This window comes from Lynx rufus, unplaced genomic scaffold, assembly GCF_022079265.1.
Source record: "Lynx rufus isolate CCGP_SWC_20201006 ecotype Redwood Valley unplaced genomic scaffold, mLynRuf1.p SCAF_2, whole genome shotgun sequence".
In the NCBI taxonomy this organism is placed as follows: domain Eukaryota; kingdom Metazoa; phylum Chordata; class Mammalia; order Carnivora; family Felidae; genus Lynx; species Lynx rufus.
The window spans coordinates 118,100,570-118,112,590 of record NW_025814834.1 but is presented as its reverse complement, the minus strand read 5'-3'; the positions used below and the strand labels follow the sequence as shown (position 1 = coordinate 118,112,590).

Below are 12,021 nucleotides of genomic sequence, written 5' to 3'. Positions count from 1 at the left end.
AGTTCTAACAGGTTGATACCATGAAGGAATGTGGACTGGTTGTTACCAAATATAATTGCTTTTTTTTTTAATTTATTTTTTTAATTTATATCCAAGTTACTTAGCATATAGTGCCACAGTGATTTCAGGAGTAGATTCCTTAATGCCCCCTACCCATTCAGCCCATCCCCCCTCCCAAAACCCCTCCAGGAACCCTCTGTTTGTTCTCCATATTTAAGAGTCTCTTATGCTTTGTCCCCCTCCCTGCTCTTACATTATTTTTGCTTCCCTTCCCTTATGTTCATCTGTTTTGTCTCTTAAAGTCCTTATATGAGTGAAGTCATATGATATTTGTCTTTCTCTGACTAATTTCGTTTAGCATACCCTCCAGTTCCATCCACGTTGTTGCAAATGGAAAAATTTCATTCTTTTTTATGTTTTATTTTTTATATTTGAGAGAGAGTGCATGAGCAGGAGAGGGGCAGAGAGATGGAGGCAGAATCCAAAGCAGGCTCCAGGTTCCGAGCTGTCAGCACAGAGCCCAACACGGCGCTCGAAGTCACGAGCAGTGAGATCATGACCTGAGCTGAAGTCGGATGCCCAACCAATTGAGCCACCCAGGTGCCCCAAGATTTCACTCTTTTTGATTGCCGAGTAATACTCCATTGTCTATATATACCACATCTTCTTTATCCATTTATAATGCTTTTTAAGAGAAGCCAGAACAGATTTTGGTAAAATCTGGTTATTAATTGTTTACCACCAATTCAAATTTTTAGGATGAAACTGTATAGGTTTCTAAATGGCTGCAGGCTGATTCCACCAGAGGCCCCCTGGTTTGCTGCTCCTGGCCTCAACCAATATTTCTTCTAATTTCCAAAGATATACAAGGCTCATCTGGGCTTCCAGGATCTCAGATTCTGTTCCCAAGAGTTCAGGGCAGTGAGGTGTATGAGGCTGCAGGGAGTTTGCAGCTGTCCCGCAAGAGAGCTTGAAGACGTAGGACTGAAGAGAAGCCTCTGGGTGTCCCTGGCAGGCTACTCCTTTCTCTAAGAAAAGCAAAGGAACCATTGGCCCCAGCCTGAGCATCCTTTCCTTGATCTACAGGGATATGGAGCTAAAAACATCTTGGGGTCGTGAACAGAAAGCCAAGTTTCCTCAGAGTTGGAAGGTAAGAGAAGGGTGAAAAAGCAGGAGTAGAGTGAAATGGGAGAAGAGGAGACAAAGGTGGACAGGTGAAGGAGGAAGTCAGAATTTAGACAGGTGAAGTGGAGAGGGTCTTCAGCCACAGAATCATATAAGGGAAGCACAGTTCTCACGCCCCTGAACCCCCCACCTCCCTTCCCAGCAACTGAAATCCTTCCTCTGTCTATCTGTCCAGAAAGTTAAAAATATCCAAGCTAGGCACCCAGCCCAGCCAGGACATTTCCGAGAACCTGTTTACCGACGATTTGATTGATTTGGAGAGGTAGCAGCTCCATTGCCCCAACAATGAGAATAGATCTTGCTTGGCATGCAAACGCTCGAGGCATGTGAGACCCACAATCCTGCACCTATACTCAGTCTGGTCTCTTCTCCCATCATCACTCCCATTGCCTGGAGATGGCCAGTCAACTGGGCGTCAGAAAAATCCCAGCCTTCAGAGTCTGTTCCTTCTTTTCTCCTTACAGAATGGACCCAGGAAAGAATACAGCAGGGTCAAGCCAAGGGAAACCTCAAGACAGGACAGAAATAGCCCAAATAGGCTAAATTGGGCCTCAACAGAGGGCTCACCTCCACTAGCCTTTGTGCCACTTGGTCTGGTCCACCTCAGGGAAAAAAAAAAATCAAATGAGATGCATTACCTTTGAATAAGGCGTCTGAGAGTTCTCTGCAGTGTCGCACATTATGCCCATTGTATGTTCCTCGGTTTCTGTCTCTCAACGGTGGGAAGATTTCCCCTGAAGTTTTGTAGTGAAAAGTTAAGAAAGCTCAATTTCCAGAAGGTGACAGAGTTAATCCAGAGGACTGTGAAGCACTCTGGGTGTATGAGAGAGAAAACTCTAGTGCTCCCTGAGCTATATGAGATGCAGGGTGTGCAGAGGACCTGGTCTGGCCTGGAGGTGGGAGTCCCAACCTCTCCCCTACCACAATTAACTCTAGGCTGAGTCAGCTTCTATACAGAGACTTCTCAGACTGTTTTGTTCCCTTAATACAGGAAGGAGGAATCAAGGGGAGCAAAGAGAGAACGGGCCTTATTTCTGCTAGGTCACAGAGGAAGAACGATTTTGGAGACATGCCTGGGAGTGAACTAATAAAGACTAATCAATTGTGGTGGACGTGGCTCCTCTTTTATTTTAGATAACAAGCACTTGTTTGCCTGTTCTAACACTTCACATATTTAAAAAAAAATTTTTTTTTTAGCATTTATTCATCTTTGAGAGACAAGAGTGTGAGCGGGGGAGGGGCAGAGAGAGAGGGAGACACAGAATCAGAAGCAGGTTCCAGGCTCCAAGCTGTCAGCATAGAGCCCGACACGGGGCTCGAACTCACAAACCACGAGATCGTGATCTGGGCTGAAGGCAGCCGCTCAGCTGACCGAGCCACCCAGGCACCCCACTTCATGTATATTTTTAAAATCCTCACCATAATCTTCCGAGGTAGGTATTATTATTTCCCACTTCACAGGTAAACAAACTGTAGCTCAGAAAGCTCAACCAAGTTGCCCAATCTTGTACAGCTTGTTAAATGGTGGAATTAAGATTGGAATTGAGATAGTTCAACTCCACTCTATATTATTTCTCCAGGAAGGCTGATCCCCGAACTTTTTCTAGGCCCCAGACTCGCATATTAGGCCAGGACCTGTAGCCCTGGAGTTGCAGCCTCTCTGCAGAGTGTTTTTCAACTCAGGAAATGGTGGTAGATGAAGGGTAAGAACAAAGAATGAGACACAAATTTCTGCTCTTCTAGTCCAGGACTGTTGAGATCTGGGTGCTTGGGACAGGGGTTGTGACCATTGGAGGGTCAGTAAAAGATTTTCCTTATCTACCTTTTGTATTCCATCGCCTAGAGATAGTCCAAGGAAAGAATGCAAGGAGTCTGTAGGCTGTTGAAAGAACTGGGCAAAAGACACTCACTCCTTCACCCCACTCCATACCCTCCAGTTCCTATGTGATTGTTGACCAGGTGCTCGGACTGATCTGTCTAAACTTCTCCCTCCCAGTGGCTCAACCCAAGTTACAACCTTGTGTTTCTGGTCTGTTGAGAGGTATCAAGCTAGCCAAGGACCATGGTTATGGAATACTTGCCCCTTCCTTGTTAATTTTACTTTTTCTAGCTCTTTTCTCCCTCTAGATCGTTTTCTTGCTGTCTTCTCTCAGACCTTCATATACCAGATTGGACCTAATGAAGAAATGATACTAAGAACTGGATCTCCTCTAATGACTGCACGTGTAATTAAAAGGCACATGACAAGAGCACGGGCAAGGAAGACCCCAAATCTACCCAGTTAAGTGGAGAAGCAGCTGAGCCAGTACCCAAGGAAGTGTACTTAAAGGAGCCTACATGCAGAAAATGTCCTGAGGTAAGGTAGAAAATGTGTGTAAAAGGCAAAAGAAAGTCGGAGTGCAGCCTTTTGTGCTCTAAGGGAAGGATGAGTTTCCTGTGAGTGAACAGCTAGCTGCCTTCCTTCCTCATCTTTTGCTGCGCTGTTCCATACGGTTGTCACTAGTCACACGGAGCTAATTACATTTAAATTAATTAAACAAAAATAAAAATTCAGCTCATCAGTCACACCACCACATTTCAGAGCTCAGTTGCCATACGTGACTAATGGTTACCATTTTAGTGGGCATATAGAACATTTCCATCATCACAGAAAAGTTCTATTGGGCAGTTTGAATTTGAGGCATTAGGAGAAGATGCATAGGTTCTGGTTGTTTGAGAATCAGATCTCTAACAGACCTCAGGTGTCAGTTATCTACCCTCTCCCGGTTCTCCCCTTCTCATTTCTTGTCCCATTAGCCAGGCTGTTTACACAAACAGCCAGGCTTTCTCTCCATCTCTCCCTCCTGCCCTCTGGCCGGCTCTTGTCCTTGCTCCACCCCACCAGTCCCTGGAAAACAAGCTGCACGAAAAACTTCCATCAACTTTGACCTAGTTTCCTGGTCAAATTCATGGAATAAGGGAGGAGACGCCAAACTCTTGAACAGGTGAGAAAAGGAGGCAGCCCAGGTAAGAGTGAAGGAGAGAGTCACCATGGCAACAGGGAGCCAGAGGCTGACACCTTGGGAAAGAGAAACAGCCAGAAGAGAGAAGAGCTCCTGAAAATAAAAGACTGATGAGGGAAGATTGAAGTGGGAAGGAATCTTTTCAGTCTTTTTCAATTCACACTGATTTCATTAACTTCCAGGAGTCTGAGGTCTGTAATTAGCATGTGGAAGTCCGCAGAAAAGTCACCCCCCAAATTCCTAGATAAGGACCAGATCTGTCTGCAAAGGTTTAAGCCAGAAACCAGGCAAGTACATTGACTTCTGAGGTTTCAGGGTTCTCATACCCGTCACCCCTTTAAGAATAAAAATCATTTCAATTAGAGGCGGACTTCTGGTATCTACTGTAAGAAGTAGGAACTGCAGAAGCATATCCTAAGGGATGAGGGAGGGGTTAAATACTCAGCAAACATCTGAGTTATGATTATGTGTTTCTTCTATAGGAACTGTGCTAGGAGCAGCAGAGACAAAAGATGGTAGCTGCCTTCAACCAATACTCAGAAGTCTAGATCCTTAAGTCCTGAATGATTATCATCTTATAACTTACTGTATATGAACCAGGTTTAGCTGAGAAGAAACTTCAGCATGAGACCAAATTATAAAATAGGGAACCATAACCCTTTCCTTTCAGGTCTCTCACCGATCTTATTTCTGTGTATTTTGAGAGCTAATTTTATTTTTTAAAAGATGTTAATTTCTACACCCAATGTGGGACTCAAACTCACAACCCTGAGCCTCATACTCTGCCAATTGAACCAGCCAGGTGCCCCAAAAGCTCATTAAAAAACATTTTTAAAAAATCTTTATCTTCAAGTAAGTCCCAACGTGGGACATGAGCTCATGATCCCAGATCACCCTCCACCAACTGAGCCACCCAGGTGCCCCTGAAGAGCTCATTAAAAAAAAAAAAAGTGCATGCACTCCAAAATCCAAGGAATTTCATTCTGAGTTATCTACGGGTGCAGAAAACTAGCCTAGACCACCAGAATATCCCACTACAGTTTTTAGTTAACTGGAAATAAGACTAAATGTAGCTAAAATTCCTTCCTTTTGCACCCCAAACCCCACCCCTGGACTACAATCATTAGGGTCAATAGGGAAGCTTTTCTCCACAGGATTTCCAAAAATGGGAATCACTAAGTAGGGGTAAAGCTCCCTCAGGCACACTTTCCAGTAACTTCAAACACCACCTCACAGACAAGAAAACCATTTTTGCCATTAAAAAACTTTATTTTTATTTTTTACAAAGAATATCCCCCACTTGGGGTGAAAATATATCTGGTTAAGTACAAAATATAGTTTTTATCATACAAAAAGATAAACATTTACAAAACAAAAAAATGAAACCGCTTTCAGCCCATATTACTTTCTCAGAAGGTGGAGCTCAGTGCTCTGACACAGGACAGTGAACAAAGTGCTAAGGCTGAGGGGTCCGACCAAGTGCTCAAGGGCTGCAGTTAGAGAGGACTGTCAACATGCCGGGTCTCCTAACACTGCAGGGAGCCCCTGGGGGCTGTGGCGAAGGCGGCCTGCTCAGTTCTCATGGCAATGTCTGGAAGCTCTGATCACAGTGTTGGCGGCATCTTGATCTACAGTTCCTCAGAGGGTGTGGAGAAGTCACAGTGGGCGATGCTGATAGCAGCAACCCTTTTCACATAATTAAGAGTGTTAGAATTACAGAATTCTGTACACTGGGACAAAGCCTCAAAAGTGAGGAATAACACTTTTTTTTTTTTGCCATTGTGCTTAGCCCTAGAGACGTAGTAGACCAGTTTTAGCTTACATTTGAGATAGGGAAAAAAATTTTTTTCGAAAGGAACTAAAGTGCCAAGAATTATCACCTCAGAAGCAAGTCCAAGGAGTCACATGAAAAGAAAAACACATTCTCCCATATGAAAACGTTTGCAACAGGAGAATACAGTGCAATAGGCTCAAAAAATGGCTTTTAAGACCTTTGGTGGGGCATGGTTACAACTGCTTTAAGCCAGATTAAAGTACATTCGAAGCAAAGACAACCTTAGAGCTTCTTTTTAATTCACATGGGAAGCTCGTCTCCAGAAGTTCAAACCACATCAAGTTCTGGAAGGTTTTTCTTTTCTTTCTGCTGTAAGTGTAAAACAAAGGGCAACACTGATTTTAAGAACCTTCTTGTCCCAAAATTTTGGCCATGATTTTTTTTTTCCTTTTCCTAATTTGCTAAAGTGGCTTTGCTCCACATGGCACAAGAGTTCAAGATACAGAATCCCCTTCAAAAACCCTGGGGAAGACCATGTCAGGAGGCCATTTCTACCCCTTATTCAAACTTACTAAAAATGCCTTAATTTTCAAGATCTGAGAAAACAGGATGGGCCCGAATTTTTGTAGTGTATTTTTAAACCCATCCAGCAAACACTCCCTATCACAACCTCTCCCTGGCTGAGGACGAGCGTGCACCATTTTAAGGCCCAGGAGGTCGCCTGCTGATCACCTCCTACACTGGGAGTCAGAGGCTGGGGTGGACCCATACCCCAATGGAGAGACTGTTGAGTCTCTGAAAAAGTAAGAGTCCAGGAAGAGAGGCAGAAAGAAACAAGTAAGTACAGCTGCTTCTTTTCTTCCACGTGTTCACTGCACATTGTTGTTGAGAATGCAGGGATCCACCTGGGGGTGGGGGAGGCAAGAAGGGAGAGAAAGAAAAGACCATTTTAGTTTGGGTCAGAACTGACAGAACCACCCAGTTTAGCAATACCTCCAACTCAACTTCCTATGGAAGGTTTAAGACAAAACGTAGTGCTAAAATGATAATTCTCACCTCTGTGTAGGTAGGTGGTGGCATGAACTGGAATTCGGGAGCGTACATAAAAATAGGGCTGTCTTGAGGACTGTCTGTGTCATCTAGCAGAGGAGTGGTGGGGCTCTCCAATCGGTGATCTTCAGGAATGATATCCATGTAGCAAGGAGGAGCTAGAAAAAAATATAGGCATAAGAAGTCTGGCTGTGAAACACCTGACCATCACAATTTCACAAACCCAAGCAGGCCAAAGAGGAAAGATGGACATTATTAGGTCTGACTCACCTTCTGGGGTATCGGGGATGTTTAGATCTACCCAACTCATCTCAGAGCTGGTTCGGCTGGCCATGCTGGATGTCCGGCTGCTCAGACCTGACCGGCTACCAATTACGAGGGGCAGATCAAGGATGACTTTCTTGGAGCCGGGGACGCTGACATAGATCTAGAAAGGAAAAGGACAGTTTGTTAGATTACAGGTCTGGAGAAACCACTGCTATTTTGACAGAAGAATAATCTCTCTCTGACTCCACCCACTCACCAGTAAGGAGTATTCAACTCGAAGGATGTTGCAGCCCAGGATAGAAGGCCTAATCTTCTGCACCCGAAGGCTCTTGCCACGCCACGATGCACAGGTTCCTGAGATGATATGATTGCCTCTGACCGATGACAGCTTCTGCGTCAACACTTTGGTTTGGCCATTGGCAAGGTAAGTGTGGCGGGCTACTATGGCAGCTTTGGGGACCACGATGCGGGAACATGTATTCTCAAAGTCAGCATGGATAGAAATCTCATCACCTAAAGAATGAGAAAGGTGAAAACTTATTAGCTGATGCTTGGTGCAATTAGTGACTTTTCTCCTATCCCTAGCCCCTGCCCTCACTCCCAAAACCACAGTCCCTGTTTTATCAGTCTACCATTTTAAGTACTAGGTTTTTACCTTCACAGAATCCTTTTCTGTCAATTCGGGCAGAGACAGACACTCGCCCATCAGGAATGAACATGCAGGAAACTTTCTTCTCCTTTTTAGCAGACACAGGGGCCTATGTTGAATAGGAGTAAAAAGAGGTTTTGAGAATTTCTAGAGATCCTTTTTTTTTCCTTTCCACTTCCTTACCTAGAACAGGCAACTTTCCTTCCCACCTTGGTAATTTAGGGCTGAATTCCCTGAAGTGCTTCAATCTAATGCCTAAGACACTTAATTTAGCATCCCCGAAACCCAAGAGAATAGGATTTTAAAATGAACCTCACCATTAAATCAGGAGTATTGACATCCACTAGATCCATCACTTCGAAAATTTTCTTGGTCTCTTGAGTGGGCTGGCTGGGGCGATCAAGAAAAGCCTTCACCCAGTAGTCTACACACCCATACTTTCCTTTGAAGGATGTTCCCAAAGGCCTGTCGGGGGGAAAAAAGAAGCAGTTAATCTACAAACGCTCTCCAAGAACAGGAAGTGACCAAAGGCTGGGAAGAGTGTGAGAGATTAAAAAGTCCAAAGATGCATTCAGCAGACACCTACCCCTGAGGAAGCTCAAAGCCAAACTTGTACTCGTATTTGTTTCCAGGTCTCATGATCACCATCTCATTCTCACCTGAAAAGAAGGAAAAGCGAGTAGCCCATAAGTTTCTTGTTACACTTAAAATGCAGTTGTGCGATAAGGAGTTCCTGGGCAGCAAGCAAGCCTACTGTAGTTCCCCCACTTTTATCCGGTATATTCTTAAATGAGATTCTGACGCATTTTGTTGGGCAAAAAGTTACAAAGCCCTGCAGTGATGACAGGCTATTATCATCTCAAACAGGAACCAAGCAAAGAATAAGCAACTTATGCATAAAAAAAAAAAAATCCTTAAATAGCTAAGGCAACACCCCTCAGGATCACCTTCAGATCACAACACTGTAGGAAACTGTACAAATCACCATTTTTTAAGGAGTCTGCAAGTCAAAACTTAAAAAAAAAAAAAAGGAAGCAACACGAAATTCAAGCCGCTCAACCCGAGCAACTTGGAATATTTAGCAAAAGCTCCAACTGTCCGTTTCAACTCTTCCCGAATCAGCTTCCACCCTCCCGGCAGACAATGGGGCCACTCACCTGTGGGCTCGTCTTCCAAGAGAAGCGTGTCTTCGTAGCGCAAGTACTCGGAGGTTTGTTTGCACTGCTGGGATCCCTGCATCCACAGGACCTTCGCCACTCCGCAAGCCAGGATCCTGACAGCTTTGACTCGAGTGACTTCACAAACCTCCACTACCACCCGGCCAGCCACCTTCTCCCCACTGCCGTACACCTTTTCAGGGTCGTTAAAGACCACCTCAAAAGATTTGATCTTCTTGAACATCACCATGATTGGACTGGGTTGGCTTAACAGTTAAAAAACGGGGGAGAGAAAGAACAACAGCAAAAGTCCCAAATCCAAAAATTACAGAAAATTAAGGTTATCTCACTCTCCAACTCTCCACTAAAATCTGATGGAGATGTCAGGAAAACGTAAGCTGCGGGTTATGCCAAGGAATTTCCAGAGAAAAATCAGCTTTTTGCCCCCCTTTCCTCCAACAGCTGGAGGAGTGCTCCGGAGCTCGGCGAAGCCACTCACGAACCTGGACCAAAGAGAGCAGTGTACAGTTGCTAGCGTGAGCCGGAAACTGTTTTATATAGTAGTCAGGCACAGCAGGGCCACGCGAGCGCTGGCCCGGAGGCTCGTGCTGCCCTCGTGCACAGCCCTCCCATTGGCTGCCCGGTCCTTGTTTACCGGGAGCCCAACCAATCGGCGAGGTCGCAGCGGCGCGTGGACACGGTGTGCGCCTGGCGGGGAAAATGGTTGTTGTGCGCCGCCGCCTCGCCGGGAGGAGGGGGCGGAGGGGCTGCGAGCGGCTGCCCTGCGGCCCAGAGGAAGCGGGGCCTGTCTGACCTTAGAATTTATCGCGGGCTGGTGGCCATCGGAGGGTGGGTGCAAATGCTTCTGGGCTGGGAGCGGCGTTTGCGGCAAAAGGAAAATGTGCTTAGGTGGGAATTTCATGCCTAGCCTTAGCCAGCGCAATTAATTTAGGGGCGACTGTTTATTCCCGGCTCACAAGTCGCAAGTCCTGTGAAAAACAATCCCTTCACTCCAAGAATACTTCAGATTTGGGGCGGAGGCCAGGGAGCGCTGGTGTTACAGTTCAGGAAGAGACCCTTTGTCCTTCTCTTGCCCCGCGGCTCTGTCAGCACCCAACAGACTGTGAAAGAAAAGGAGAACTTGCCACAAGTTGTAACCCCCCTTTCAGTCCTCAGTGGACAAAGGGTATGCTCGGCCTTCTTCCTCCCTCTCTAGCCCCTCGGAGCCCCGGAACTGCGTGCCTGAGCTGTTCTCACTCCCTGTACCCTCTATTCTGTTCTCTGTGTTCTCTGGAGCGTAGAAACAGGGCGTGTTCACATCCTGTTGGCTTTATCCCCTCGTCTCTTCAGTTTCTGCCTGCAAAGTTGAGGAACATTTTGTTTATGTTCCCCCCGGTTACCTATTAGTCCTTAGTAAGGTGTGCTCTCTGGGCTCTGATTCTCTCTCACTCCCTACTTCTCAGGAAAGGAAAGGGGGAAAAAAAAAGACGTTTCACTTGCTTCGCCTTCCTGAATTCCTTGCGCTCCTTCTTGTCTGCATCCCCTCTGAAACTCACTAAATCAAAGGTACGTTCCTAGATCTGTTGCTCACACTGTTCACAGCCTTCTAGTTAAAAGTTCTCTTGTTTGTAACCAAAGCGTCAGTGGAGAGATGGCTATTTTCCTGCTTGAAGGCAGAGTGTTCCTATCTTTCAAAAATGTTCTTCGAAGCCCTTCAGAAATCCCAGTAAGGAAACAAGACAAAAGGGTCACCGGGACACTATATGTTCAAGATAAAAGAGACCCTGACTCCTCACTCTGTGTCGTCCTTTGGCTGCCACGTAGGTTTCCCCCCACCCCACCACTGGGCCATGAGATGACTTAGGAGCTGACTCCTGAGAAAGTACTCGAAAATGCAATCAGAAAGACTTGCAGCAATACAGGGATTTCCCCCCACACCTTTGCTTCGATTCCTGGGCCTCCCTCATGTCTGTGTTGAAGTATCAGGAGATTATGACCGCATTTTTTTTTTTTTTTTTTTAATGCTAGAAAGAGGAAGATAGTGCTTCCAAGACTGAGATGGGGAAGTAAATGAGAAACATTAGGATATACAGAAATCCTATTGTCAGCAAAAAGAAGGCTATTCATCGCTGTTAAGGATCCTTCTTTCCTTCCTCATACACCATAACTGGGTTGACACCCTAAGGCTAACAAGTTACAACTCAGCACCACTATTAAGCAAGCTCAACACTCAGGCATCAAAACTCTGTTGGAAATCACACACACCCCATCAACCCTCAGGAACAAAAAAGGGAACATGTTGATCCTTGGGGTGTGTGGGTTTGAGGCGGCACCCTGGTTTAGAAAGTTAATCAACAAGCGACTTGTTTTCCAGGCTGTCAACAATATTGATTGAATTATCAGGAGTAGGCAGGGTAGGACTCTCACCAAAATAATTTTAAAAATTCAAAACTGTGTCTTCTGGGAGAACTTTTAGTTTGATGGGTATGAAAGTGTACATAGATATGAAACATCAAAATATTTAGGAAGAAACACATGAGCCAAGTGCGTGGTATGTAGCTACATAAATTCTTAGGGGCAAGGAGGAGAGGTGGGTAGAAATAGACCAGGATGTTGTTGATTCAGGGCGTGTTAGAGAAAAGGGAATGCTGGTATTTATTTGGGCACATCTATGAAGGGCTGAATTTTTTGAGCTTTTAAAAATCTTCAAGCAATTCTCTCTTGCTCTAAGTTTCTCTCTTGGGCTCAGTTTTTTTTCTTTCTTTCCCAGTTTGCAGAACTCAGTACAGACCACTTGTTTGCGCTGTGCTGTGCTTGGGTTCCCTTCCGGGCCAGAAAACTATTTAGCCTTGGCAGTAAGCAGCTGCTGGCCAGGCCCCTGGCCAAGGCGTGTTCTGAAACGAAGCCCTCTTGGACAGAGTTGTTTACGACCTTTCA

General features: G+C 45.4%; 1 protein-coding gene across 1 annotated transcript; it reads right to left on the bottom strand.

The window, feature by feature from the left end:
- Positions 1-5,435: 5,435 nt before the first annotated feature.
- On the bottom strand, positions 5,436-9,614 carry TXNIP (thioredoxin interacting protein). The gene is made up of 8 exons (XM_047083840.1): positions 9,085-9,614; positions 8,514-8,586; positions 8,245-8,392; positions 7,934-8,036; positions 7,535-7,791; positions 7,282-7,438; positions 7,018-7,169; positions 5,436-6,866 (listed from the first exon to the last, which is right to left on the bottom strand). The coding sequence occupies exons 1-8, from the start codon at positions 9,332-9,334 to the stop codon at positions 6,831-6,833; spliced, it is 1,176 nt and encodes a 391-aa protein (XP_046939796.1). The 5' UTR covers positions 9,335-9,614; the 3' UTR covers positions 5,436-6,830.
- Between the last annotated feature and the right edge of the window lie 2,407 nt (positions 9,615-12,021).

Excerpts from the sequence above, each read along its gene's own strand:
- TXNIP (XM_047083840.1), bottom strand. The coding sequence starts at position 9,334 with ATGGTGATGTTCAAGAAGATCAAATCTTTTGAGGTGGTCTTTAACGAC. Across the intron at positions 8,037-8,244 it reads TCAATACTCCTGATTTAATG|GCCCCTGTGTCTGCTAAAAA; the intron begins GTGAGGTTCATT and ends TATTCAACATAG. Across the intron at positions 7,170-7,281 it reads CATCCCCGATACCCCAGAAG|CTCCTCCTTGCTACATGGAT; the intron begins GTGAGTCAGACC and ends ATTTTTTTCTAG.